Genomic DNA, 27,465 nt, shown 5'->3' with positions numbered 1-27,465 from the left:
CACCAGCTAGCACTTTCTAGGAAATGACTGCAATGGATTCCAGCAGTAGCTGGAGTTTGTAAGGGTGCCATTTGTGAGTAGCTAATATCCGCCGAAGGGATGTTCGACTAATGCCACTCACCAGTGACATGCGGCGAGTGCTACGCTGTGGGCGCTTGCTGAATGAAGCTAGGACAGCCACTGATGTTTCTTCATTAGTGACAGTTTTCTTGCGTCCACATTTTGGCAAATCCAACACTGAACCAGTTTCACGAAACTTAGCAAGCAGTTTGCTAACTGTAGCATGGGAGATGGGTGGTCTCGTAGGGTGTCTTGCATTGAAATCTGCTGCAATGACCTGGTTACTGCATTCACCAGATACACAATTTCGATCCGCTCCTCACGTGTTAACCTCTTCGACATGTCAATGGCTGTGAACAAAGAGAAACTTGTAAATAACTCATGAAAGAATAAAGTTACGTTGAAACCAAACACACCATTGTTTTTCTTGTGACATTACCAATAAGTTTGATGTGTCACATGGCCCTCTTCCTATTGAAAAAACAAAAGTTGTATCCAAGATGGCCGACTTCTAAATGGCCACCATGGTCACCACCCATCTTGAGGAGTTTGCCCCCTCACATATACTAATGTGCCACAAACAGGACTTTAATATCACCAACCATTCCCATGTTATTACGGTGTATCCATATAAATGGCCCACCCTGTACAATAGAATTGACGTGGTGTTCATGATAGTGGCTGTTTTGTGTTGCTCCCTGTTGTAGTTCACCTAGCTACACCAGCAGATTCCTCTTTATTACCCCTGAAAGGCTGACAATGAACACTTTTCAACTTATTAGAAAATGCTAACATGCTAATCTGCCTTTTGGAGTACCAGATACGGCATCAGTTTGTGTCTGACATCTGAGGAGGCAGAGAAATACTTTCAGAGAGCTGATTGACCTGGAGCAGTATCTGTGTCTTACTACTATTTTAATATTTCCATATCAATGTATAACCTCAGATGGAAATTCATGGTTTCAAACAGATGAGACCAGCACCAGCTGAAAACTGAGCCCATCTGGCTCCAACGTAAACCAATCCATTAGGTTACACCTTGTTACAGCCATCTTTCCTCTATCCACATGTGTACATAGACTATGGCACTGACATGGCCTCTCTGAATATTTGCAACCATCTCTCACAGGTCAATGTCACCTTTCTCTGCTCTTCCCTCTAGTTCTATATCTCTTTTCTTTTTCTGCTGATCCATAGCCCCCATTGCCTCATCCTTCATTCTCTCCCCACATGCTAAAAACAAGATGGAGTGCGCATCCCAGTGGAAGCCTTGAGACAAGGTAATGCCATAGCCATCCATGCTTTTTCAGATTAAAAGAGATTATGAGGAGAGGAATGAACAGATTAGCTCTCACGTCACATCACAGCATGTGGGAAGGGGTGTGGGTGAGGGGCTCGATGGGCATCCATTGAATAAAAGAAAGACATGAGGGTCGCATTGAGACATGCTGGTATTAAACACATGTCCATGCATATGAACACATGGATGCATACTAAATGTAAACAACAGCATTAAATTCAGTTGCGAGTGACGTATCAATTTCAATTAAAATATGGGTTTATCTCTGGTGTGTATATTAATGCGTCTTTTCACTACATCTAGTCTCATGCTAACAAAAGGTAATAAGTGCTTCCTATCAAAACTACAGATGAAAGACTTGTGTTGAGCACCTGGAAAAAACACACATTTATAAAGCCTCTTAGTTAAAAAGAAGATTTCAGTGTGCAACAGCTGTTTGTGAAATGATGAATATTAAAATCTTTGAAGGGCAGTACCCCCACCACCACAACTTTGTTTTTACACCATGTGTCACTCAGTCCCAACTCAGTTAATTCCCATAAATGATAGTGAATATAATTTAAACATTATGTAAATTGTATGTTTTTAGTTGACTGTTTCGAGTGCAAATTAGTATACATTTGATGCTCCAGTGAGCATTTATTGCAGATTTATGGCAGGAGAAGAGCAGAAATCTCACTCGATTGAGCAAGTGCATCAAATAATTTTTCTTTAGGCTCAGACAAACAAAATGAGGAGATGGAGTTGTGACGTGATAAATAGTTACGGAGGAGTTTGGGGAGGAAGCATGGGTCAACAAAACATCTGACTTTTTCACAGGGGTCTTCTGCTTGCTTCCTATTTTCTACTTATCAAAATATTTGGTTTTGAAATGTTATTTTCTTCTTATCTGTGTTTTGTAATGGTTTATGACTGCAGTGAAAGAAGCGCTGAGAATGAGATTTCACATCGAATGAGACATGTCTATGTGTCATTCTTAGGCTGCGACTGCAAGGAATGAAAAAATGAAGCTAATATGGAAGTAATAAAAGCTTACATTTTATAAATGGCTCCAAAAATGAGCCATTCCTCATGGATTCCCACGTTACAGCAGAAATAAGTATGCTTGCAGCCTGCAACTTCATGACAACTGCATTCTAATCCTCCTGTTTAAAAGTTATTAACTCTTACAGGCATGCATTATTAGGAAGCTCACTTATGTGATTAATAAGTAGTAATAGTAGATGTCTGCAATATGTTACCTCACCTAATTTGACTTATTGAATGTCCTTGTGGTTTTGGTGCATTTTGGAGCATTTTAAATCTAACAATCTGATAACTAACAGGTTGTCTGTGCTTAAGTTCTTTGTTTGTGCTTTGTACCTAAATAGGCTAGATCAGGGGTTTCAAACATGTGTCCCCAGGGCCAGAACTGGCCTGCTGAAAAGTCCAATTTGACCCCACTGGTAGGCTTTTCACAGTGTGAAAATTGCAGTGAAATCACCAGTTACTCCATATGTGGATTGATCTGAAAGCAGGCCTGCCTCAGCTAAGCATGACAGAACCTGACATTGTTCCCCAAAATGACAGGTCATGCCAATAGCTCTGAATAGCTGTCAAGGAATCCTGCACTCTATGCCAATAAAAAAATTCCATCCTACCCCACCATCTTCTGTTATACATGATGATACTAACCCCACAGTACTGCGATGGTTGCTCACTGGCCAGTGAAACTCTGACCTCCCTTTATTGAGCAATTTGAAACCTCCCTCATCCACAAAAATACATTTATAATGTTTTTCACCAGCATCCAAAAAGGACATGTTAGCAAGAGAAACACTGATTACAGTACAATGATAAGGACTCTCACAAACAGGTTTCTTGAAATTGAACATACCTGTGCAGTTGTTTTACTCTGTCTACAGGTTTGTTTTTTTTAATGGACACTGCGTAGCTGTTTTAGGGGCATTTGTTGTATTTTAAGGATCTGTGCAGTGGGTGGCAAACCTATTGTTTCCACATTGCTAAAGATGTCTTTATTGAATCCTCCTGTAGTTACGCTGCAGTAAGTCTAGGCTGCAGGGGGCTTTCCATGATGCGGAGCGATTCTTCTTCACTCACTATGTGTTTATTCACCACTCTGCATTTAATCATAGTTAATATTAATCTCTGGCTCTCTTCCACAGTGTGCCTATTGTCCTGTCTTCCTCCCCTCACCCTCAACCAGTCATGGCAGATGGCTGCCCCTCGTTGAACCTGGTCCTGCCAGATGTTTCTTCCTGTTTAAAGGGAGTTTTTCCTTGCCACTGTCGCCAAAGTGCTTGCTGACAGGGGAGTCATGTGATTGTTGGCTTTTTCTCTGTATTATTGTAGGGTCTTTATCTTTCAATATAAAGCACCTTGAGGAGACAGTTGTTGTGATCTGATAAATAAATGAAATTGCACTGAAAAATTGAATTGAAATGTCAGGGATATAAAATGTATTTTTAAGATTTTGATAAATTGAATCATAAAGTGTAAAATAAGTAAAAACTTGACGTGTGAAGGTTTTGTGTTTTTGATGAACCACTGTGACGCGCTAGTCACATATCACATAGAACATAATGCTTATGCTGGACTTTTTTAAAACATATATCAGGCTGTTCATCATCTGATTTGGAAATGTGGTGGTTCATTAAAAGAGAATGAATGATTATTATGCAACTCTTTTACTATTTCAGCTCACTTGAGATCAGATTGGACTCAAGTAAGGCCCAGTAACTCAAGTGAGGTTGACACTCCTGGTCTAGCTGCACCATGCTCACAGCTTCACAACAATCTTCAACGACTGTTGCCATCTTTTATACACATACATGTTGCAGTATATATGGGGATTTTTTAAAAATGGCACATTATGAAGGATTATGGCAGCAGGCTGGCATATTTTATACTGGCTTAACATAAAATACAGTGACCATGTGCTTTGTAATGAAATAAGACATCATCCAGCTTAAAGGTGACACATGAATGTGTTTGTTTCTCCAACAAGAGAGCTCAACTGCTATAAAAGGCAACTCTTTGATCTGTTGGCTTAAAAAATGTGATGATTACAAGAAACACTGAAAATATCATTAGACTTAGCCTTTGTCTTATCTGATGATGAAGATGGAAAAGCCCATCAGCAGGCCCAGCAGCCACGTTTCAGCTGTGGTACGGTTGAAAAATCAAAACCAGTCAGAAAATGGGCAGCCATCAGAGCTGAACATCAGAGCGAATGAGGAAGTGCATCAGTAGCCACAAGGATGAATAAATCAACACTTTCCCCTAAATTAATCTCTCTCAAGTTGAAATTTTATTATAGGCGAGCTTGGACATCTCCATGGTAACAGGAATTCCACCGCCATTCCCAAGTGGATTCACAATCAGCACGTACGGACTGACAGCGTGACATGCTGTGCACACTGCGTACGCTGTACACCTGTGCACAGAAAAGGAGGCAAAAGGCACGCAAACTCACAAATGATCACACACGCGCACAGTTCCATCTCCCATCAAACTGTACAGGACGTCAGAGCTGTTGTTACGTCGCTTGAAAGTAAAAATCAATTCTTCAGTTTTACAAAAATTATTGCTCCAAAAAACTGACAGTTTAAGTTTTCTGCAGGTAGAAACAAATGCACACACACACACTCTCCCAGACAGCACACAAAGAAAGAGTGCACTTTGAGTCTGCTGTTTTCTTAGTCTTTCCAGTTGGCGGCGGCCAGACGCGGCAGAGTTGGCACAGCCAGAGTCAGAGTGCCAGGGGGAATGGAGCGCCACATGGCATGTTCATGGCAGGGCCAGCTGGGGGGAGGGAAAGTGAGGGTTGTGTGTGTGTATATATACATGCATGTGTGAGTTGCGTGGGGGGTGATGGAGGGGTGGTTTTGCATCTTAAATTCCACAACATCTGTTCAATAGGCAGAGCCATATATACCACTGAAGCTGGTGTGCTCACAGGCAACCATTGTAATTGGGGGGTTGGTGTGTACATGTGTGTGGGCATGTGCGCCTTCTGTGCATGCCTAGGTGTTGTAGAAGAGGGGAGATGAGGATGGGAGAAAGAGATGATGGGTAGGGATGCAGAATATTGAGGGTAAGTTTCAATTGTTCTCCTCTTGGCTCAGCAGCTTTCAATGAAATAAAGGCTGGCCCAACAAAAAAAAGGAAAAAGCACAAAAATCAAACGAGCGCTATTAAATTCCCCTCACATATGGCCGTTTTGCTCGAGGCTGATTTATGGTGTCTGACGTGAGGATCACAATTTGTAGTTCATCACAACAACTGGGTTACGAGTAATTTCAGCATCTTCTTCATACAGCCTTGATGCCAGCAAGCTAGCTGTGTACTGGCACGTGGGGAGTCATCACTCTTCTCCAACGCTGGAAGTCCACAGACAGACACTGAGTGGGCACAAGGCACTGGGGCAACGGCTCCTCACCCAGCTCGATGAGAAGCGGGAGTCTGAATATGGCCCTTGCTTCACACATGCAAGGCGGGCACACACATGGAGACGCAGGCACACTCGTACAAGCACGCTAACATACATCTAGTCCCCCTCCTCGTCATCCCTGCTGGCACTTTGGGGAAAAAGTACCTCCTCCCACTCCCATTTATCTGCCCCCACTCCACACCCCCCACCCCCACCCGTGGCAGCCGACGTCCCTCGCAGCGTGGCGTACCATCTGTTGCCCCCCCTCCACCCCGCCCACCCCCAATCTCTCCCTCCAACACCATCCCAACCTACTCCCCCAAACTTCCTCTGCCTTCCTGCGCCATCTTAGCCGTACAACACCTCTCTAGACCAGATCTGGGAACCACCAAAACAGGAGGACTTTTACTATACGCATGCATGGATGCACCATGACTGAGGAAACACCTTCATGTACTGTTTCAAAAGGCAAATAATTACAAAGTCATTGCATAAAAAGAGAGCACACGCCACCCAGGCGGATAATTCAGCGACATAAACCTTGACATGCAACACTATACTGCAAACTACAGATGAAGTTGTACAGCAGGAGAGAACACATAGGGTTTCCTGATTGCTCTCATGAATGTTTAATCGGTGAGGCTCTAATAGGGATGAAGTCTGTAAAACCTCCTCCAGCACCTCCAGGCGAAAAGTGAAGCCATGCCAAAAGCCTAATTAAATGTTTTTTAAACCTTTCCCCTTGGAGAGGACACAGAGTAGTTTCACCCCAGAGTGTGCCTGTGCTTCAAAGAGGTGGGTTAGTATGGGCTGTATGTAGCCTACCAACTACATAAGGGCAGTCTGTGGTAAGCTTGTGAACCCAGGGTGAGAGCAACACTCACAAAAACATTTTAAGAGTCAGTCTTTCTATAATGCACCAGAACTAAACTTGTATTCATGACATTGAACTCCACTGTGTTTGAAGGGTATTGATCACATGACAAACTAGCACGTGTTGGCATTTTGCCTCTCTTGCCTTTCTAACAGAGTGCAGAACACACAAAATATTAAATGCAGTTACTGTTATAACTGCTGATATCCTACTATCCTAACCACAAGGTCACCTAATGTCCTAACAGCATTAATTTACAGTGTTATTTGATTAATTCTCTCTAACCAAAATAATTAAAAATGAAAATTCATGTAATTTTGTTAGCACCTAATGCATTGCAATGAAAGTTAATTGAAAAAATCAGTTAAAACCTTCCACTTTGTGGTATAATTTCCACAGCGTAAAGAGCTCTGGTTATCCCTGGTAAAATGCTGGCACTCGGGCTAAGGGTCATTCCAGCTGATTCCACAGATTAACGCAACAAATTCAAATTTATACGCCACATTTGCCAAATCAGAAAGTGGCATGACTCCTGACCTCAGTGACCAGTCCACCCTATTTCTACGGGAGCTGGAAAAATGGGCTGGAATTTAATATGCATGTTTCGGTAAACCATTTAGACTGACATACTGATTTGGCACAGATCTGATATTGGCTTTTTAACATAAACATTCCAGTCAGTGTGCTAACATGCTGTATTGCAGGTTCTTTGAAAGCTTTGTATGAACAATTTCTACAATGTCTGTTTTTTTAAATAAATAAAACAAAAATCCAACTGTTACATTTCTTGCACTTTTGAATTATTTTCATCATTGCAGCAACAAGCTTGGCAAACACACAAGTATTGTCTTCTCGAGTCTATAATTAGACATTCATTTTGAAAAACCAATATCTGAAAAGCCCTTTGCATGGGCGGATGTAGGGGACAAGTGTGGACAGCAGAAGGTACCTAAACAGAGGAAGATGGATAGACAAGGAAAGAGCCACTGCTGTTTGTCCATTCATCTCAGGTGTATGTAGAAGAACTCAACTATGACAACTCATCCATCAGCCACAGGGAGACTACTGAGCCTCCTGGAACGGAACCAAAAACCACCTCTATCCATCATGCTTCTCTTCTCTTCTCTTCTCTTCTCTTCTCTTCTCTTCTCTTCTCTTCTCTTCTCTTCTCTTCTAAAAAACAAAATCAGGTTATTTTTACTTTTGACTGAGATTGTGTCCGGTGCTGACAAGCGGCCAAAGCGCAGCTCTCGTGTGGGGTGAAAAGATTAAATATGGAAGGGGAGCCAGAGAGACAGGGCAACAAAAAGTGACAGGCCAGGAGGAAATGTACAAAACAATGACTAAGGAAAAAGCTTTAGAGCATAAAGAGTGAAATAAAAAGGAGAATGACAATAAGAGTGTGAAAAACATGTGTACATATATGAGGAAAGGAGAAAGCGGGAGCAAGGTAAGCAGCTAAACAGCAGCTGTCGACCTAATTCCTTCTTAACGCTGTGCTTGTGCTCTGATTAAGAAAGCGATCTGGCCTTTAATTTTCTCCTGACACTGGCTAATGCTCTGTATCTCAATTGCCCATCCTGGCTCTCCCTCTCACAACTATATGAACACAACAGCTTGCACCGCTTGTCGGCATCCTCCAAGCTGACTTAAAAAGTGTAAGAGATATTTTACAAAAGGAAATCTAAAACTCTCTTGCAACTGTGTTCAATCTTTAATCAAAAGGGAGTAATTGTATTATAGCAAGATAATGTTTTCCCCCAGACAGTCATAATGCACAAAATGAAGAAACATAACTTAACATGCTGATAAAAATTATGAAAGCAACAGAAGTGGAATGACGTGACAGCTAAACCATCTCATAAGGAAGGACACAGATTCAAGTACCTAAGAACAGTCGCGTGTCTTATAGTTGTTTTCTTTACGAATGTGAGTAGAAAATTTTACTCTGAAATAAACAAAACTCAGCAAATTCTAAGATTTCATGGTCATTTTATGGTTATCAGTGTCAAACCATTAGCTGGTACCCTTTGAGTCCCTTGCGCCAAGTTAGTTGTACAGGCAGCCAGATCAAAAACTGCAGTGTGAGTGGGAAGTGAGAAAATCAATTAGGAAAAAAAAAAACATTCTCACATGCTGTGGGGGGGAAAAAATCTCATAGTATAAACTGCTACATGTGTAAAGAGTTTTGTACCGATACTTTTTAAATGCTTCTAATTGAGGAGGAATAACTTTTTATCTCCAATTCCGCAGCTCCACCAGTTGAAGTGTGTAGGGTGCTATATGCTCCAGCAAAAAATATCTGTGTGTGGTATCAGCTCCAGTAAAAGACATATAGCATAGAGCAAACAACAACAGAGATAACTGCACGTGTTGCTCTATGCAGGAGAAACCCAACACAAAACAGCAAAATTTAAACAATGTCAAAAACAAGTAAATATGACACAAGCAAAATAAAAATAAATAAATAAATGGAAATGTTTCCTCAGTCAGAGGATTTCATCCATGACGCTTTGCATATGAACAGAGCACTGAAGTGACTGAGAGTACTGAAAATTAAAAGGTGGAAATAAACCCTAAAATTCGGTCAACACAAAAGAATAGATCTACGTTATGACACACATATTAATTTGATTAATTACATGCTTCACAGAGAGACATGTTAGAGTGTTCAAATACAAGAAAGAAACTTGTCAGCTTCCAAACCAATCCCAAATGGGACTAGGAGCTTTCTAAATTTATGTGTACGCACATTTGTGCATGCTCATATAAATGCTAAGGAGAGCAGACGGAAGAGAAGCCAGAGAATTACATGCAACCAGCATCAGAGCATAATGTGGCGAATACAAAAAAATAAAACTGACAATAAATAAATGAAGTAAAATCCCACAAATTTTGTGGAAAAGTAGTTGGTTGCATGTTGCAATCTAACAGTGATGCGTCATGTGATATCAGACACTGATTTCTCCTCAGTGTCTGATGTGAAATCAGGTGCTTTAGATTTGTTTGAAGTGAAATGACAGAGAAACGTGAAACTCCTCTTAACGGTCTCTGTTACCATAAGAAGTGACTGAGTGACGAATCAATTTCCAAGTACACACAATTAATCTGCTGGAGGTGAAAAAAAAACCAGAATAACATTTTAAAAAGACTAAAAAAAAGCTAAGTTTAGGATGAAGCTGTAAACAGTAAAGTATCATACAACCTGTAGAAATGTCAGTAAGTCATCATGATTAAAAATATTATGCATTTGAAAAGGTAAAATGATTGTAATCATTGAGAAGTAATAGAGTTGTCTCACATGATTTAGTAAAGAACACTGTTCAAGGCGGCATGTGCTTGAAACAAGTTCAATTATTCCAAACCGGCAGCCAATCAGAAGTCGAGAGAGAAAGAGGGTTTATTGAAATTGACATTTTTAATTTTGTTTTCTTTTGAAGTGGCAGAATAAACAGTGAGCTTTCACACTGTGGACAAAGGATTTACGATACGACAAACAAACATAAGAGCGGCGATAAACCTTCGTCAAACACGAGGTGTGTGTGTGCGTGCTTGGTGCAAACACACATGCCAATCGGACTGCCATGTGGAGTGTATGCGAGAGAGGTGGCGTTGCTAGGAGCACCAGGTTGTGTGCAGACAGTGGTAGCAGAGTAGAGACGGCAGCAGCAGCCTGGCAGTGGAGAAGAAAGGAGTGGAGCAATGCCAAGAAGATTCCCCCAGAGAGACCGTAGCAAGGAGAGAATGAGGCAGACAGAGAGGGAGAGAGGCACGGAGAGGGCATGCTGATATGATCATGTGTTTCCACCGAATGACGGACGAGCAGTTCACTATCCGCAGATAAACATCTGAACCCTAGTATTAGTGTACTGTGACTTCACTATGAGACTAAGAGGGTCATTAAAAAGCAAAAGCGCACTTGCTGCAGCTTTGAGGAGATATAATGTTAAGGCATTAATGCTAGGAAGTGGTGATGAGGAGAGGGAAGCTACAAGGTTGACTGGAGGGATGAGAAAGCCCCTTCATCTGGGCTCATTTTTGTCACCACTCCTCATGTCACCTATCAGTCAAAATATAAATGTTTGCCTATTTCCAACCAGGCTGCATCACTGCCTCACCTCTGCGTGTTACCCTGCTGAGCCTCTCCCTTGTTTTCTACGTGTCATCTCCTTTTCCAGTTTCTCTCTTCCTTCTTCCTCCCGCGCTCTTCCTTTCCTTATTTTGTCTTTAAACGGAGAGTCGTGTGAACAGGCTATGCAAATGAGATGGTTATTACCCCACTGCTCATCAAGCCGCACAGAGGAGACATTAATAGGCTGATGAATATGCATGTGAATTTGTTAATTAAGTTAATTATTCTGCTGAAAATGCATTCGTCTTCCAAGGACATCTTCCCCAGGATTTCAACCTGCTCCACTCATTAGTCATGCGATATTTCATACACAGAGTGAGAATGAGAGAGAGGGAGGCAGACAGTGGGAGGGAGAATGAAGGGGAGAGGAGACAATGCTGTTTTTGGAAAGTGGGTGCCATTAACATGTGGGGTTATAAAAGTATGGGGTAAAAATAATGTATTTTAATGTCATCAGCGCTCACAATGGGATGCGTCATAACTACCCATAATAGCAAACCGCATCCTGCTTTCCAGATATGGCACATTATTCCCAAAAAGACCTAGTTGGAAGTTTATACATTTAGAGTTTTTTACGTCTATTTTTTGCGCTTGCTTCTACCTCACTGGTTACTTCTCCCTAATTGCTTATTAAAACCCTCTTAAATGAACTTTTTGTGCCAACTTTCCAACACATTAATTAATTGTTGTAGCCAATTAAGTGCCGTTGTGCAAATGAGCCTCATCACAAATGGTCCTATAGGGCTAACCCCTCCTTTCTCTCTCCCGCTCCTTGTCTCTTACTCTTCCCTCACCACCCTCCCCCCTCTAGTCTTCCCAGCTGCCCGAGCACTTCAAGGCACTCGGTGCCAAAGAAGCAGAAACTGTGTCCTGATAATGCTTCACTGTTTTCTGGACTGCTTCCAGCCTTCAGGCTCACTGATCTCAAACTTGTACGATAGGTGGAAAGCAAAAAGCTCAGTTGATTCCTTTTTTGTCTGGCACATTTGTACAAGAGCATCTTAATAAGGCCGCTTCTAAACCCACCGCCAAACCATATAGAAAGTGCGCTGATTGCATTGTATGCTTAATTTGTCTGATGGCTATGAATTTTCAAGGAGGCATGCATGCATCAAATAATTTATCTTTATTCATTGCAGGTAATATGAGAGTTCACCAAGAGAGGCTGTAGGGAAAAAAAGAAGGAGGGTAGTTAACTTCAAAGCGCTCAATAAGGTTGCCAAGCTGTTCACACATCTTCATCCCCTGTGTTAAAGCTGGAAACATGCAGAGGAAATCAAATACATGTGTATAAGGAGATGTTCTACACAACAACACTGTGAAAATATACAAAATGTAAAAACACTGAAAATTAGTGGTTGACATACAGTATATATATGTTCACCACCCCACACATACAGCCTATATGTAGGTGTATGCATACATATAATATGTATATTATATGTATGCATACACACATATTATGCAAATCTTTTGTGTACTGGATGTAAAATCAGGTTTCTTTTAAAATAATGACACATCTTTGCACCGAATGCGGAAAGCAGAAAAAAGCTGAATCGGATTAATGGGTATGTCTAACATTTGCCTTTAAGCATGTGCCAAGGTAAGTATCTTCTGTTGATTTAGGCTGTCTCATTAGCTTCTGCTTCTTTATTCAGTTCCACCCTGACTCAGTGATGTTGAGACCAGTGTTTTGTGGAGGTCATACCATCTGTTGCAGGACTCCTTGTTTGTCTTGCTGAAGAAAGTTCTTCGTGACTTTGGTTGTATATTCTGTGTAGTTGTCAAGCTGCGAAATGATTTTGGGGCTCTGTTAGGCTACACCCTAATGGTGCCATATGATGAACGAGCACCTAAACATTTAAAGTGTGTAGAAATGTTGCATAGCAGTGCACTTGGAGCGTATGTATGTGTTCACATGTGTGTGTGTGTGTATGTTTTATCTATTCATAAAATAATAAAATGTGATAATAAATGGATCGGAGGACTCAAAATGTGCAAAGAAGCAATGTAAATTTGGCCTAAATGTAAAATTTGTAATGTGTATTATTGTGTCAAAAATGTACTGCCAATAATGCCTCATGAGATAATACCTTTTCTGATTAATGTGACAGTTCTTAGATTTTTTTTTTTTTTTTACTGCTGTTGTTGTTGTTTTACTTTGGGGTTTTCTTTAGCCACTGTGGCATTCATTTTGTAGTTGAGACAATGTGAACATTTTTCCATCATGTTAACAACATGCAGAGAAGCGTTTCTCAGCACAGGGGTTGAACTTTCTCTTTTTTTCTCATGCCTGGCTCTGCCCACTCTGCTGCCATTCGGACGTGGCACTGATACACCCACCAGGAGGATTAGGGAAGGTTTAACACCGGTGCCAGCCTCACTCCCTGTGCCACGCCATCCCTCGGCACAGAGGGAGGTCCCGCTTGGCATGGCAAGGTGAACTAGCCTCTGATTGATGGGCATGGTTTCAGCCTGCTACTGTGCTCCCTAAGGCCCGTGCCTCCTTTTCCTTTTTCCTACTGCTGTCTTGGCAGCAGTGCCCAACTCCTCTTCCATGCCAGGCAGCCAGCTAAAGCTCCTGGTGGGCACATCAATTACATAGCGGCACCTCCCCTCTTTTCTCATGTCTATCTGTGGGTCTGTCTACTGTCTCAGACGATGCCAATCTGGTCCCACTCCATTTCCACTGCTGTCTATAGCTATCTCCTGTGTTTGTGTGCATACTGCTTTATAGCCTACCCATGTTCACAAATACATCTTTGCATATGCACAAATGCACATGAATCCTATTCACGCACACACCCCGTGCTTTCCTCTTAGGCAGGTCATAATGGTTGGTGGGAAAATCCTCCCTAGAGAGCACTCTGCCACAGGCTCAGCTGTACAATAGGCTCAGGTGTGTGCCTGTAGTATGTGCTTGTGTGTGCAAGGCATGGATGCTTTTGCTCTTTAATCTTTTTTTTTTTTAATCTACTGCTTGATTAAACGGCCTATTTCTCTGACTGCTTTATAGTAGAGGGCAACAGTAGGAACAAACAAACAAACAAACAAACAAAAAACCATTAGTAATGTAGTGCATTATTTACATGATTATTTCAACCTTCCTTTGGATTTTGCCTGTTAGTTGCTGTTGGCAAATCATGAATCATTTACTCACAGCGACCATACGCCATCTGCAGTATTAATTTTGACACTGTCTTACTATAAGCTGAAAAGGCTTTTATTTTTGAAGCGATAAAGGCAGCTGTTTCGTTTCTCCTGGAAACGTTGTGATAAATAACCCAAAGTAATTGTTACAACGTGCAAAATGGTAAGTCGGAACCTTAAAATGTTTATACTATTTTAAATGTGCTCGTGTATGTTATATATACACACAAACATGCAAAAAAAATTGATACATAAAATTAAAAAAAAAAAAAAAGTCTGGAGAATACACACAAATAGAGAAAGGACTCACCCAAGAGAAAAAAAAAATCGCTGTTCCTCTCTTGCTATGACGAGTTTATAGTAGTACGGAAGCCCGGAAGGGATGCTAGGAACCTGAAGCGGGGAAGTCGAAGTGGAGCAGGGGGTACAATGGCGGCGGGGCCTGGTGTTTCTATGCAGAGCTGCAGCCCTGCGAGGGAACTTTCTGTTTCAGTTCAGCAGGGAGGAAATCAGACTCATGGCGATCGGGTTAAAACCGAAGAAGTAACGGGTAAGAACGCGACTCGTGCTTTATTTTTCGTTGCTTTACTGATAATTTATTTTGGGACTTGGGCTATCAATGGCTAACTGCTAAATCAGCCCACTATTTTGGCGAGTACTGCTGCTTTTTGCGTATGTTTTATAGATTTGAAATCCATCTGTGGGTACCATACACACACAATAACTCCAGATTGATAAGTGCGGCTTATCTGTACAAGGATTGGTGTTATTTTTTGGTGCGCTTAAAGTCACGTTAGTTGCCTATCTGTAATCAGCTAACGGCTAACGTTAGCAGCTTGCTAACGTCAACTTTCTGCAAACACTGATGATAGGTAGGTCGTGCAAAACAAGGCTCTGAAAATATAAACACCACAGAAGTTTTGCTTACCTATTCAGCGTGTAGAGCAAAAAATGCCAGTCTGTCCATCAGTTTGGCAAACTGTGTAATAAGCTGCAACATTGTAATAGCTCATTATCGACATGTTTTGACAACACTAGACATCCTAGACTAACAGTCTGGTAAAAGGATCCCAAAACTTTTATTAAAAGTTGTTGTTTTTTTTTTGTTCTTTTTGTTATTTTTCCAAAGAGCTGACAAATCCTACCAACCAGCTAATGTATAAAAATCATGCCAGTCGCCTACCTACGTGAGACATCTGCCTGGAACACAAATAGTACAAGTGGGACATAGATGATGATAATGATGTTGTTGTCATGCTCTCAGGTCACTCTTGAAAATATAGAGGAAAGAAAGTATTTTTATACTTATATTTGTTACAGTACACATTTGGCTTCCAATTTGTTTGGAATACGTAAATGATGATAATGCCTACAACACTATTAGACCTTGGTCCACCAGGATTGGCTGAGATCGATCTATCTATCTATCTATCTATCTATCTATCTATCTATCTATCTATCTATCTATCTATCATTGATCAATGGTCTTTGATTAGTGGTCATGTCATTAAACAAATGTACTTTTTGTAAGGTTGAGGAAACCTGCAGTCAGCTGAGACTGAAGAAGTCACTTGGATGAGTGACAAACTGCTTCTCCCGCTGAAAATGCTACATTCAAACAGAATCCACTTTTTGGGATTCCTGCTGATCTACATTCAAAAACACGCACAAAACTTTTTTTTCCTCATAAAGTTACACTAAAAAAATGTGTTTGTGTGTGTTAAGTTGATATTTTATTTCTTTAAGTTTTGTTTTGTTGTTTTTATTGCCTTAAAACATTGAAGTTACCACATGTAGCTTTACAATGTTTACCACTTCTTAGACAAATACCACATAGAAGTTTGAACGGGAAGTTTTTGTATAGCCTTTCACACAGGTGTGGATTAACCAAAATTATTTCTAAACAGTATAGTTTGTGGTTGTGTTTTTCCCAGAATAACAAGGATAATAGAAACGCCCATAAAGATATACAATATAGCTTAACAGCAACTCAAACTGCAGCTGTTAAACTAACAAAAAAATGTGTTTGTTTGATGAAATTAGTTTTTGCCTAGAGGAATAGTAAAAACTTTGTCTTGTTCTAGTTTAAGTACTTTTATTACATAAATATGGTTATTCTGGGTGGCAAAAAAGATCATAAACCTCTTTTAAAATGCAGAACAGAATAAGTGTATGAAATTTGCTTAAAAGTTATCTAAATGCATGTATTTCTTTTTTATTTAGAAGCAGAGAAGCAGAGTCGCATGGCTGCTCTGCTGGAGAGGCTTCATGCCAAACACAATGCTTCCCGGCCATGGCAGGAGACCTGCAAGGTTGTTCGTCAGGCTATGGTGAGAGAGAGACCTTTCTACAAGTGATTTGTACAAATTTCAAAAGCATTATTTTACATCAGTAAAGGCAGGAAAGAGGCATCTGCAGCAAGGCCCTTATGATAAAATCTGTGGTGCCTTTGTGAATAGAAAGCGAAAAACATCCTCAACTCCATTTCTTGAAACAGTAATAGGCACCACCTAGTGGTGCAGTTTAGCTCTACAAAAAAACCAAGTGTTTTCATGACTTAGAAAGACTTTAAGGGGAAAGTCATACAATATATTCTACAGTGGTATAATATACCAGTTTTAGAAGGCCTTAACAACATTATAAACACACACAATACCCATCATGACCCATCTATTTACTTAACAATCCCACATCAGGTCACAATGTAACAAGTAATCACAACAGAGAACACATTTAATGTCATTAAACATATAATTGCATAAAAGGTATATTCTTCAGTAACTTAGCTTCTGGATAAGTAAAGCTGTAATGAATTTACATTCTTGAACCCAGTGGAGCAGGTGGAAAACAAATTTTAGATCTTGTTGATTAAGCACATTTTTTGTTTTATGAACTTTCTCTTTCTTTCCACATAATGTGTCCCAGGAGAAACGTGGTGTGATGAATGCAGCAGGTCACCAGCTCCTGCTCAACTGTCTGGAGACCCTGCAGAGAGCTTTGAAAGGTGAGGACGTCAGTTGATTGAAACACAAGGGAGAGCGAGTTGACCTTTTTGTTTAGAAAAACAAACTGCTTTCTTTTTCAGTCTCATCACTTCCCTCCATGACAGATCGTCTGGAATCCATTGCTCGACAAAACATGTGAGTCTCTTACAGTTACCGAGGCCGGTAAACCTAAGCACTGAAAGCAGTGGAAGCTTTCAGTGCCTTTAGTTTAATATTTCAAATGAGAATGAGCTTCTTTATTGGTTAGGAGGGCTACATACAACACATTGCATGATGTTCTTTATTTTACAGTTTTGATGGCATTTATCCATTCCAATATACTAAAACTGTTTTAGCTAAAGCACAACAGGAAATGGAGTATAGAAACGTCATAGCATTATTTTGTCAATTTTTTTTGTCTTGTTTATGCAGGCTGGGCTCCCACCTGAGTCCCTCTGGAACGGAGTGCTACATCACAATGGACATGTTTTATGTGGAGGTGCAGCTAGACACCAGTGGCCAGCTAGTGGATGTTAAAGTGGCTCATCAAGGAGAAAGCCCCACGGTCAGTCTAATCACTATGTTGTTCCATAAATTAGTAATAGAAGGCCTTGGTAACACAGGTCTAGAGACCATTCAGTGCACCATTGCAACCTCCACCTGCTAGGAAAAAAACTAACCAATCACAAGGAGGTTTCCAATAAAGCGCAGTGCCAGGAATCTTTGGCAACCGTTTGGAATACACATATTTTCCCTTACAACCAGTGGTTGCCGTGGGTTGCCAACTGGTCTCTAGGCTTGTGTGACTGGGAGAGGCAAATTACATTAATCTAATTCCACTAGTGAAGATTCAGTAATCTTTTTTTGCATTTAATTTTTGGTCACAGAGTTGTCCTGAGCTTTTTCAGCATTTAAGGTGAGTAGAAAGCACATGTGTAATTGAAACTCTTGTGGATGATAAGAGACAAACCTGTAGTGCATGGTGTTTCATTTCTGTTAATGATTAAAAGTTAAAATTGCAGTTACCTGTTAGAGATTCCTGTTTAATAGCTGATTGAGCCACTTTTGTTTTCTTTTTAACAGGGAAAAGAACTTTGAAGAGTTTTCTAAACATCTCAAGGGACTTGTTGATTTATACAAGCTTCCTGGAGACAAGTAAGTAGGCTTGCAGGCTTTGACGTTTGGTTTAGGCTTATCTAAAAGCACGAGTAGATATTTCGTTCCACGTATAAAATTGAATTTACATGTGCTATCTTCCAGATTATGAAAATTATCTTTTCTTAAATTGTTGAGTTATGAATATGTAATGTATTTAGGCTTTTTAACTGCTGAGAGACAGGAGAGCTGAAAAGAAAGCAATCAAAGACCAGATTAGTGATATTATTTTTTTTATAAGATGCATATGCCATACATCTCTGAATATTGTTTTCATATGTCTAATAATATTTCCTTTCTGTGTATCAGTAAACTGAAAACCAAGATGTACATAGCACTCCAGTCTTTGGAGCTTGATCTTACAAAGATGATGCACATGTTTAGGTAAGTTCAATAAGTCTTTGATTTACTGTTTAAGTTGTCTTTGGGATCTTTGGACTTTTCATATTCATCACATTTCTGAGGACTTTGGTTGTATGCTATATGTATGTGCTTCTAGAAAATGCATGTTAAATAATAAATCCCTGAAGATTTAATCAGTTTGAACCTGTGGTACTGTTAAAAGACTAAGTACACTAATTTTATGAGGTGTTGGGACACCTATTGTTAAAGATCGCAAGGGTCACCTCTTATTATAAGAGACTGTATCTCTGTACATTTGCCTAAATTGTATAAATTAATAATTATGACCGAAGCACTTAATTTGATCATCTCTATTTTAATGCAGTCTTCTTTGTTTTTATGTTTTTTAGGTTAGCTACCAATGCTAATACAGTAGAAACTATTCTGCATGGGAGTGTGGGCTTGCTGACAGCCAGAAGTGGTGGTCACCTTGTTTCTCTCCAGTGCTATGTGTCCCCTTATGACATATTTGAAGAGGGAACAGGCACACAGCTCAACCTAATGGACAACAATGGCAAGTGCATGCAGGGCATTGATGACCTTATCAAGAATCATCTACCAGTCACGACCTATGTAACTTACTGGATGCTTGTTGTTACAGTGCCGCGCTCTCTGGGTGTCAGTGTCTCTGTTACAATTGAAGGAACCTCCTCTGTCTATAAGCTCCCAATTGCTCCACTGATCACAGGATCCCACCCTGTTGACAACAAGGGGTAAGAACATGTTCACCAGTGTTTACAAAGTCCTCCAGTGAGCAACTCTAATCTGTGTAAAACCTGCAATTATGCTATACTGGGAATTGTTTACAAATTCACCACTCTTGCAAATATTAGGCAGTTATCATGGGTAATTGATTTTTTTCTCTTTATTTTAGGACACCTTCCTTTTCCACTGTGACCAACTCCAACTGTGTGGACCTGCCAGCTTGTTTTTTCCTTAAGATGAACCAACCCACACCCTTTTCACTCTCTTTTATCCAGAGGATGGGCAATGCTACTTGTGAGTTTACCTAATGCATGTTGTATTCACTATTCATTAACACACATAGAAAATATTATTCTTTATTTGAACGGTTTAACCTTAATCTCTGTCAATTTTTTCCCCAGCCATCCCAGTGTTTGAGACCCCACCAATCTTGTCACCTCTCTACCAGTTAATTGTCCAGAGCCAGCTCCAACGTCTTGAGGAGGGCAGCTCCCAGCCTCCACCCCCACACAACATGCACTTTTATTCTGTGAGCAGACATTACTTGCCTCCACAAATATCAGCGATGTGTTGTAAATCTCTAGAATCTTTCAACTTGCACATTATTTGGTTTAGTTAAAGGTCTGTCCACCCTCGGTGGTTACCCCCAACCTCTTCTTTTGGCTTTAGAATTGTCTCCATTACTTGTATTTATATATCACAATTATCACAATTTCTGTCATTGGAAGTATCTGAAAACTTCTATTTTGCTGTCTAAGGTGTTACCTGATCAGCAGCACTGTTACTTCCTGAATGGCGATGCTCCAGTGCAAGATGGTCGATCTCTTCAAGGAGCACTGGTGTCCAAGATCCCCTTCCGCCACCCGGCACAAGTACCATTCTTGTTGGATATCATTCGGCATCAGGCAGCCTATAACACCTTGATTGGCAGCTGTGTGAAGCGGACTTCTATCAAAGAAGGTAGGTGGCTTCTGATTTCCTGTATTTATCTTATTAACATGTGCTCTGTTTTCTATCATATTAAATTACTTATAATAAGTGTCATTGTTATTTCAGACAGTGCAGGCCTGCTGCAGTTTGAGGTGTGTCCTCTTACTGACTCAAGTTTCAGCGTTTCTTTCCAGCATCCAGTGAATGAGTCCCTGGTCTGTGGTAAGCACATACTTTTGCTCTTTTTTTTTTTTTTTTTCTTTTTTTTTGGGAGGTTTCGGGGAATAAAGGTGTTTCACTAAGATAGATGCATTTAAAAAAACATCACAGCAAACATGATGTTTTGTAACAAGTGGATTTGACACAAATGTCTTTATACTACTTTTTTTTTCTCCCCAGTAGTCACTTGCTACAAATACTTGAAATCCTGATAGAGAGCTTGAAGTTGAACTTTAATTTGTTTATATTTCATATATTCATTTTTAAGTCAGAAGTTCTGACTACTGAAATTGATGTGACACTGTTGGAGTGGTTGATATTAATTAATTATGTGGGAAATTGGTCTTTTCTGATTGTATAGTGGTTTTACAGAGAACTGTTTTTTTACATGGTAAATTATCTTTGGTTGAGTATATAAAGGTTTCCCCAACTCATTGCCCAGAAACACAAAACCAACAATTGCAAAGTTTTTATAAAATTGCCATTGCGTTAAAGTTCAGCTAAACTGGTATTTATTATTTTAACTGGAGGACTCAACACATGACTGCAGCATGTTGAACCTTTATCTCAAACCTATGTTTGCTGTCTGTCTTTTCACTGTTGGCTAATATAAAATGTTGACTGAAAAAAAAAATCCTCTAAGTCACTTCAAGGTTGATTAGCAGGCAGCCACTTTACACTTTTAGCTTTGGAGTAGATTGCAGTCTAAAGGGGTTCATGTGTTAATCTGCTGGAATATCTTTTGTTTTTTGTGTAACTCTATTCTATGTGATCTTTTTCCTTTAGTGGTGATGGAGGTGATTGACTCCAGACAGGTATCCTGCAAGCTATATAAAGGAGTGTCAGATGCTCTAATCTGCACTGATGAATTCATCACCAAAGTGGTCCAGAGGTGAGATACTCACCATAACACCATAACTGTGTGGTTATGCACAGTTTAGTACATGGTTGGTAATTGTTTCCTTCCTCTTGTAGATGCATGTCCATCCCTGTAACCATGAGAGCAATTCGAAGGAAAGCAGAAACCATTCAAGCAGACACTCCAGCCCTTTCCCTAATTGCACAAACCGTGGAGACTATGGTGAAAAACAACCTTCCACCCTCTGGTAGTCCCACCTATAATATGGTAACAGCTGATGGATCTAATCCCATGGGACTGCCTGGGCTTACAGGGGGTAACACACCTACTGGAGGAGGGCCCAATTTTACAGGTCCAATCACTTCTCTGTATGGGATGTCCCGAACTGACAGGCAAGCTCAAGGAGGAGAGTGCCTAACCCCAGGAGCTGTGGCTAGCCAGCAACAGATGCAGCAACAACAGCAGCAAGGTCAAGGCCATTCAGATGACTATAGCAAAGTCACACAAAATCCCATACTAACAAGTCTGTTACAGATAACTGGAAGTGTGGGTTCTAGTCCCAGCTCCCAGAATGCACCACAGCCCCACCAAACTCCACCTCCAACATCTTCCCCTGCCAGCAACACCAAGAATCACCCCATGCTGATGAACTTGTTGAAAGACAATCCCACTCAAGATTTTGCTTCCCTGTATGGGTCTAGTCCATTAGAGAGACAGAATTCTTCTGGTTCTCCACGGACAGAAGGCATGGGCGGAACCTGCCCTGGAGGTAGCACGAAGGGAAAAAAGAAGCGCCCACGGGGGAATGAAAAGGGTGGCATGCTGCCTGGAACAGCTGCTGGTGTTGGAGGCGGTAGCTTAGGCATGAAATCTCAACAGTCATCTTCCATGCCACAGCACCACCAGCACCATCAAGTCACTCACGAGGATGATTTCCACCGTGAGCTCCTCTCTATGGATGTGGACGCATCTCAGAATTCTATCTATGATGTTAACCTGACCAGTGATGGCTTAGACACGCCCCATAGCATTACTCCTGCACCAAGCCAGTGTGGAACACCACCATCTGGTCCCAGCATGCCTTATTCACAGTCTCATGTCCAGTCTCAGCAACAGCAGCCACCAGGTACCGTACCACCTCGTATGGTCCGTCTCTCCAGCTCTGATAGTATTGGACCTGATATCACAGAAATCTTGTCAGATTTACCTGAACAAACTGGCAAAGGCAGTGGTGGGAGCCATGGGCAGCATCTAATGGGCAGCGGTGGGGAGGATGGAGGCGCACTAGGTACCCCTATCCGTGACTCTTCGAGTTCAGGTCAGGGTAGTGCAGTGTTTGACTCAGCAGATATTTTCAATACCAACAGCAATGAGAATCCCTTCACAGACCCCGCTGACCTGATTGCTGAGGCGGCCGGAACTGTTACCACTCCCACCAGTGACTCTTCTTCTACCAACTTCTTCCCTGATGCCGCGGACTTCAACCCTGACCTTCTTACCTCAGGCCATGGTTTTTCCCAGAGCTACTTTGATGACAGTTCTCCAAGTGCTGATGGAGACATGGACCTTGTCAAGAGTTTTGGGGGAGGTAGCCAGCAGAATACCCCATCAGGAACGCCTCAAAATCCTACTCCACATGGACAGAGCACTCCAGAGCCTTCACTAAAGGAGCCTTTTGATATTGGGATGGTGTTTGGAGGCAACAGTGGTAGTGGTAAACCACTTCTGGGACAAGCTCCTGATTTAGGAGACACACATGGTGGAGGGTCCCAGAGCCCCCTTTTGAGCATGGGCCTTGGAGGAGCATCTGGTGAACCAAAAGTTAAACAACAACAGGTTCTCATGCGGCCAAAAGATGAGAATGGGGGCAGCGGTGGGAGCAGTTCTGGGATGGGAATCGGGAGCAGCTCAACAGAGGGAAAACAGGTGAAGCGTAGCAGGACGCCATCCAGTGAGGGAAAATCTAAAGATAAACCTCCCAAACGCAAAAAGCTCGATCCTGATGGAAAATCCCCTTCTCACAGCTCAGGGGGACGGCCTTATACACCACCTAGTGGTGGCTCAGGCTCTGGTAGCAGCATAAGTGGAGGCGGTTCCAAGTCTCCTGGTAGCTCAGGACGGTCACAAACCCCCCCTGGAGGTGCCACACCTCCAATTCCCAAAATCACTATTCAGATCCCCAAAGGGACCATAACTGGGGGCAAAACCTCTTCCCATAGTGGATACACCTCCAGCAGTTCAGCCACAAGCAGCACAGGAGGAACTGGAGGAACCAGCAGCAGCAAAAGCCATCATTCACACTCATCGTCCTCTGGAAAGATCAAATCCAAGGAAGGCTCCATGACACAAGGCAACAGCTCCAAACCAGGGAGTGGAGGAAGTGGGCCATCCCAGTCTAAAGGCTCCTCCCAAGGGATGGGTGTTGGCAAGCCAGGATCTTCACCAATCACCAAACATGGCCTGTCTGGGCCTGGAGGTACTGGCGGAGGAATAGGAAGTAGTAATAAAGTTAAGCCTCAGGGGGGCAAGCCTCCTGGTTCACTTATGAATCCCAACATAAAGCCCAACATTTCACCTTCCCATTCTCGTTCCAGTAGCTCTGGTGAAAAATTATCCTCCCCTATGAAGATGCAGCAGTCTCAGGTTCCAGGAACTCCACCTTCTTCCAAGGCCAAATCCCCCATGGGCTCAGGAGGTGGCAGCTCCGGAGGGTCCAAGTCTTCTTCTGGTGGAGGCATGAGCTCACAGAAACCAGCTGGGGGAAGCTCTTCATCTGGTTCTTCATCTTCTTCATCATCCTCCAGTTCCTCGTCATCTTCAGGTTCAGTTGGCTTCTCAGGAGGCTCTCAGTCTCAGTATGGCAGTGGTGGAGGGGGAAGTGGTGGAGGTGGTGGAGGAGGCAGTGCAAGTGGGGGTGGAGGTGGCAGTGGTGGAGGGGCTGGCCAGAATAATGCAAATAACCCAAACGCCAAAGGAAAGTCTCCTAGCCGTAACAAGAAACCCTCTCTAACAGCAGTCATAGACAAGCTGAAGAGTGTTGGAGGAGGAGGAGTAGGGGAGGATGGTTGTGAGGTAGGGCCACCAGTAGGGGGAGCTGGTTCGTCATCTACTCCTGGCGGTGGGTCTGGAAATGTTCCCAGTGGGCCTTCAAACATGGCACCATCCAAGCATGTCTCATCCTCTCAAAGTGGTGACTATAAGCGGGAAAAGTCTGATAAAGAGGCAAAGGCAAAAGTGTCAGTGTCAGGGGGGAGCAGTGGGGATAAAAAGTTGATGGACCCAAAAACAGGTGGGGTAGGTTCGACTGCTTTGGCCAAGATTATAATTAGCAAACCAGACGGTGGCTCTCCAAGTATCAAGGCTAAAGTGACCCTACAGAAAGCAGGAGAAGGATCTGGTGACAATATGCGTCCTCAGATTTCTAGCCTGAAAGCTTCTCCACTCTTCAGTGGCTCGACTCCCAAACATGACCGCTCCTCCCCCAGTCACAGCCGCTCACCAGGATATACCCCACTTAACCAGGATAGTGAGAGCGAGTCAGGAAGCAGCTCAGTGGCTGAAAAGTCTCACCAGAACAGCCCCAGCTCGGACGATGACCAGACCATGCGCCCACTTCCTCCCCAGGACTACATGAGCTCTATTCCCCTTAGCTCAGGTGAGAAACATAAGAAACACAAGAAGGAGAAAAAGAAGCAGAAGGAGAGGGAACGGGAGAGGGACAGAGACCGAGAACGGGACAGGGACAAAGAGAAAAAGAAATCTATGTCAATGGGGCCGTCTTCTCATCCAATAAAATCGGACAGTTGGTCAAGGTCTCCCATCTCAGCTTCAGATTCATCTTTGTCCATGTTAAGTTCAGATCGGCCTTCCCGGCCGAGCCCAATGTATATGAGAAATGAAGATGATGACCTCATGGACTCAGCCCTCACCGGCAACCTTTAATTTGATGTAGAAAGTGCTTTGATTTCACTCATTTGTTGTCAAATTTTAACCCATTCCTTTTAAAACGTAAAGTAAACTTCTATTTATTTCAATCAAGCTGCAGATTAGAGCTGGATATAGGAATATTAAAGCTCTGTAGCTGATCATTGAACTGTTAAAGCTGTATTTTAGTTTTGTATTTTACTGTATGAATACCGATGTATGATGTCGGGGTGGTTAGGATGCCAGGTGTATGTGAATGTGAACACTACACATAAAAAGCCACCTCCGAATTGAGAAATTAACCATTTTTGTCTTTCCTGTGATGTCAGATGTTTTTATTTTTTTTAGTACGTTTCCCCATTTCTTTATCCATGTAATCCATGTACATTCTGCTTCTGTCATAAAAAACAATGGGTTGCTATTATACAGTATGACATCTATTGGAAGTTATTGTAAAGACAGAAAGGTACAGCATTTACTTGCCTTGTTTTTCACAAAACCTTCAAATTTGTAGATTTTTGATACATTTTAAATTGTTAACGAGTAAATTAGTGAAGGTAAAAAGACTGTAACTGATAATGATGATGATGCTGATGGTGGAGTAAAAGAGACATGCAGTTATTTTTTATAACTGGAATTGTTTTTGAAGGTTGGAATAAAAATTTCACATGTGAACCCTATGTGGCACTAGATGGCAGCAGTGTATCAGGCTCTATTTCTGGCTGCAGAATTACAGGGTGCGTTATAATGAGTCATTTTCCCAAAGGTAATGTGTGGAGGTTAAATGGATTTTCACATCTTTATTCACAGGTATTATAAAGGATGATTTGTAGATTCAGAGTGCAACTAAAGGGTTTTTCTTTGCTCACAATGGGCTCATTTTGAGCCTCCAAATTGACAGAACTAAGAGATGTTTATACTGTCATGTTTAATATCAGCAAAAAATACTTGTGTTGAGGCAATCTTATTAGGAAACTAACCGGCATTAAGACCTAACAGTACAGATATGCCAGAATGAGTTGGTGTAGTTTTTTGATTTGGTGCTATAAAGTAGTATGACTTTGTAGCTCCAGATACATTTAAATCAAAGCAACGTCTGTGTATCACTGTATGCACAGTGGACATTTAATCTAAAGAGATTAAATGGCCACTGTGCGTTCTTTTTTTCGTCATTGCATTTTCTGCTTTGTCTTTGTGAAATGATTAGATGTAAGACATACAGTCTTTAACAAGCAGCTGAGGTGTACTCAGTAAAGCAAATATCTAATCAACCAATAAGATGGTAGCTCAACTCCATGAACTTATACATGTAGATGGCCTGCTGAAGTTCAAACTGAGCATCAGAATGAGGAAGAATAGTGACTGAAGGGACTTTGAATGTGGCACAGTTGTTGGTCTCGAGGGTTTAAAGTGAATGGTCTGAAAAAGAGGGTGGCGTAATGGTGTGGGAAATATTTTCTTGGCACGCTTTGGGCCCCTTATTATCAACTGAGCATTACTTAAACACAGCCTAGCTGAGTATTGTTGCTGACCATGTCCGTCTCTTTATAATCACAATGTACCCATTTTCTGATGGAGCTACATATAAAGCAAGGTGATCACCCAAGACTAAAGTTGTGGTCAGACCAACATCACCATCCATAGTAGCAAACTTCCAGCACAGCTCAAAAATGTGTTTGCTAAATTAGACTTTAAAAAATGGGGCAGTCTGAAATGTTGGGTTGCTGAGTACTCTGTAATAAAATTTGAAATTGTCAGGACTTTAAATTTGTATCTACATTGCACTGAAGAATGGGATTGTTCATGCCAAAGTAATCAATTAATAGAGGAGAAATATAAATAAATATTATGTGTCACATGACCAGTTCTAAACCTTCCAGTAACATTGCAGTCAAAGGAGCTTGGAAAAACTGACTGAGAACCTTCACAGACATATTCCAGTAACATTGCATGGACCTTTAGTCAACATCAGGCTTGTGCCCGAGAGACGATAAAAGACTTTGCACAGAATGAGAGGATTATGGGAAGAAAAGGAAATATGTGGATATATTCCAAGCAGTCAGAAAGTGTGAGTGACAGGGTCAACAATAGAGAAATTAGCTGTGCTGGAGAAAAAAGGCAGATCAGCAGTTTCAAAAGGTTGGTAGGGAATATAAAGTCAAAGAGCCACAAAGGGAGGAATGGAGAGAAGCTCGCAGCTGGAGGATGGCGAAAAGATGGCCTGGTAGAAATGAGAATGTTGATTATAAAAACTTTGACTGAAAATGCCACTTTAGAGGCTCAAAAAGGAGTTCAGCTCTGGGCTACTGTTCCCATAATGAGGGCACACATTCAACATA

At 41.5% G+C, this 27,465-nt stretch overlaps 1 protein-coding gene across 1 annotated transcript; it reads left to right on the top strand.

The window, feature by feature from the left end:
- The first annotated feature begins 14,327 nt into the window (after positions 1-14,327).
- med1 (mediator complex subunit 1) lies at positions 14,328-25,823 on the top strand. The gene is made up of 16 exons (XM_085284690.1): positions 14,328-14,498; positions 16,172-16,278; positions 16,874-16,952; positions 17,034-17,088; positions 17,365-17,497; positions 17,820-17,848; positions 18,016-18,087; positions 18,397-18,471; positions 18,840-19,003; positions 19,091-19,202; positions 19,364-19,488; positions 19,596-19,723; positions 19,953-20,154; positions 20,251-20,346; positions 21,130-21,235; positions 21,319-25,823. Exons 1-16 carry the CDS (start codon positions 14,378-14,380, stop codon positions 25,142-25,144), a joined length of 5,430 nt encoding a protein of 1,809 aa, XP_085140816.1. The 5' UTR covers positions 14,328-14,377; the 3' UTR covers positions 25,145-25,823.
- Positions 25,824-27,465: the final 1,642 nt, after the last annotated feature.

This window comes from Mchenga conophoros, linkage group LG8 (genome assembly GCF_057382185.1).
Source record: "Mchenga conophoros isolate Kocher_MC1m ecotype Shallow Benthic linkage group LG8, M_conophoros_male_GT1.1, whole genome shotgun sequence".
Classification (NCBI taxonomy): domain Eukaryota; kingdom Metazoa; phylum Chordata; class Actinopteri; order Cichliformes; family Cichlidae; genus Mchenga; species Mchenga conophoros.
This window is presented reverse-complemented; position numbering and strand designations above follow the sequence as displayed.

What these genes read in the sequence shown, in the direction of transcription:
- med1 (XM_085284690.1), top strand. Translation starts at nt 14,378, where the DNA reads ATGGCGGCGGGGCCTGGTGTTTCTATGCAGAGCTGCAGCCCTGCGAGG. An exon ending in TAAAACCGAAGAAGTAACGG is followed by an intron (nt 14,499 to 16,171) that starts GTAAGAACGCGA and finishes TTTTTTATTTAG; the next exon opens with AAGCAGAGAAGCAGAGTCGC. An exon ending in GAATGAGTCCCTGGTCTGTG is followed by an intron (nt 20,347 to 21,129) that starts GTAAGCACATAC and finishes TTTTTCCTTTAG; the next exon opens with TGGTGATGGAGGTGATTGAC.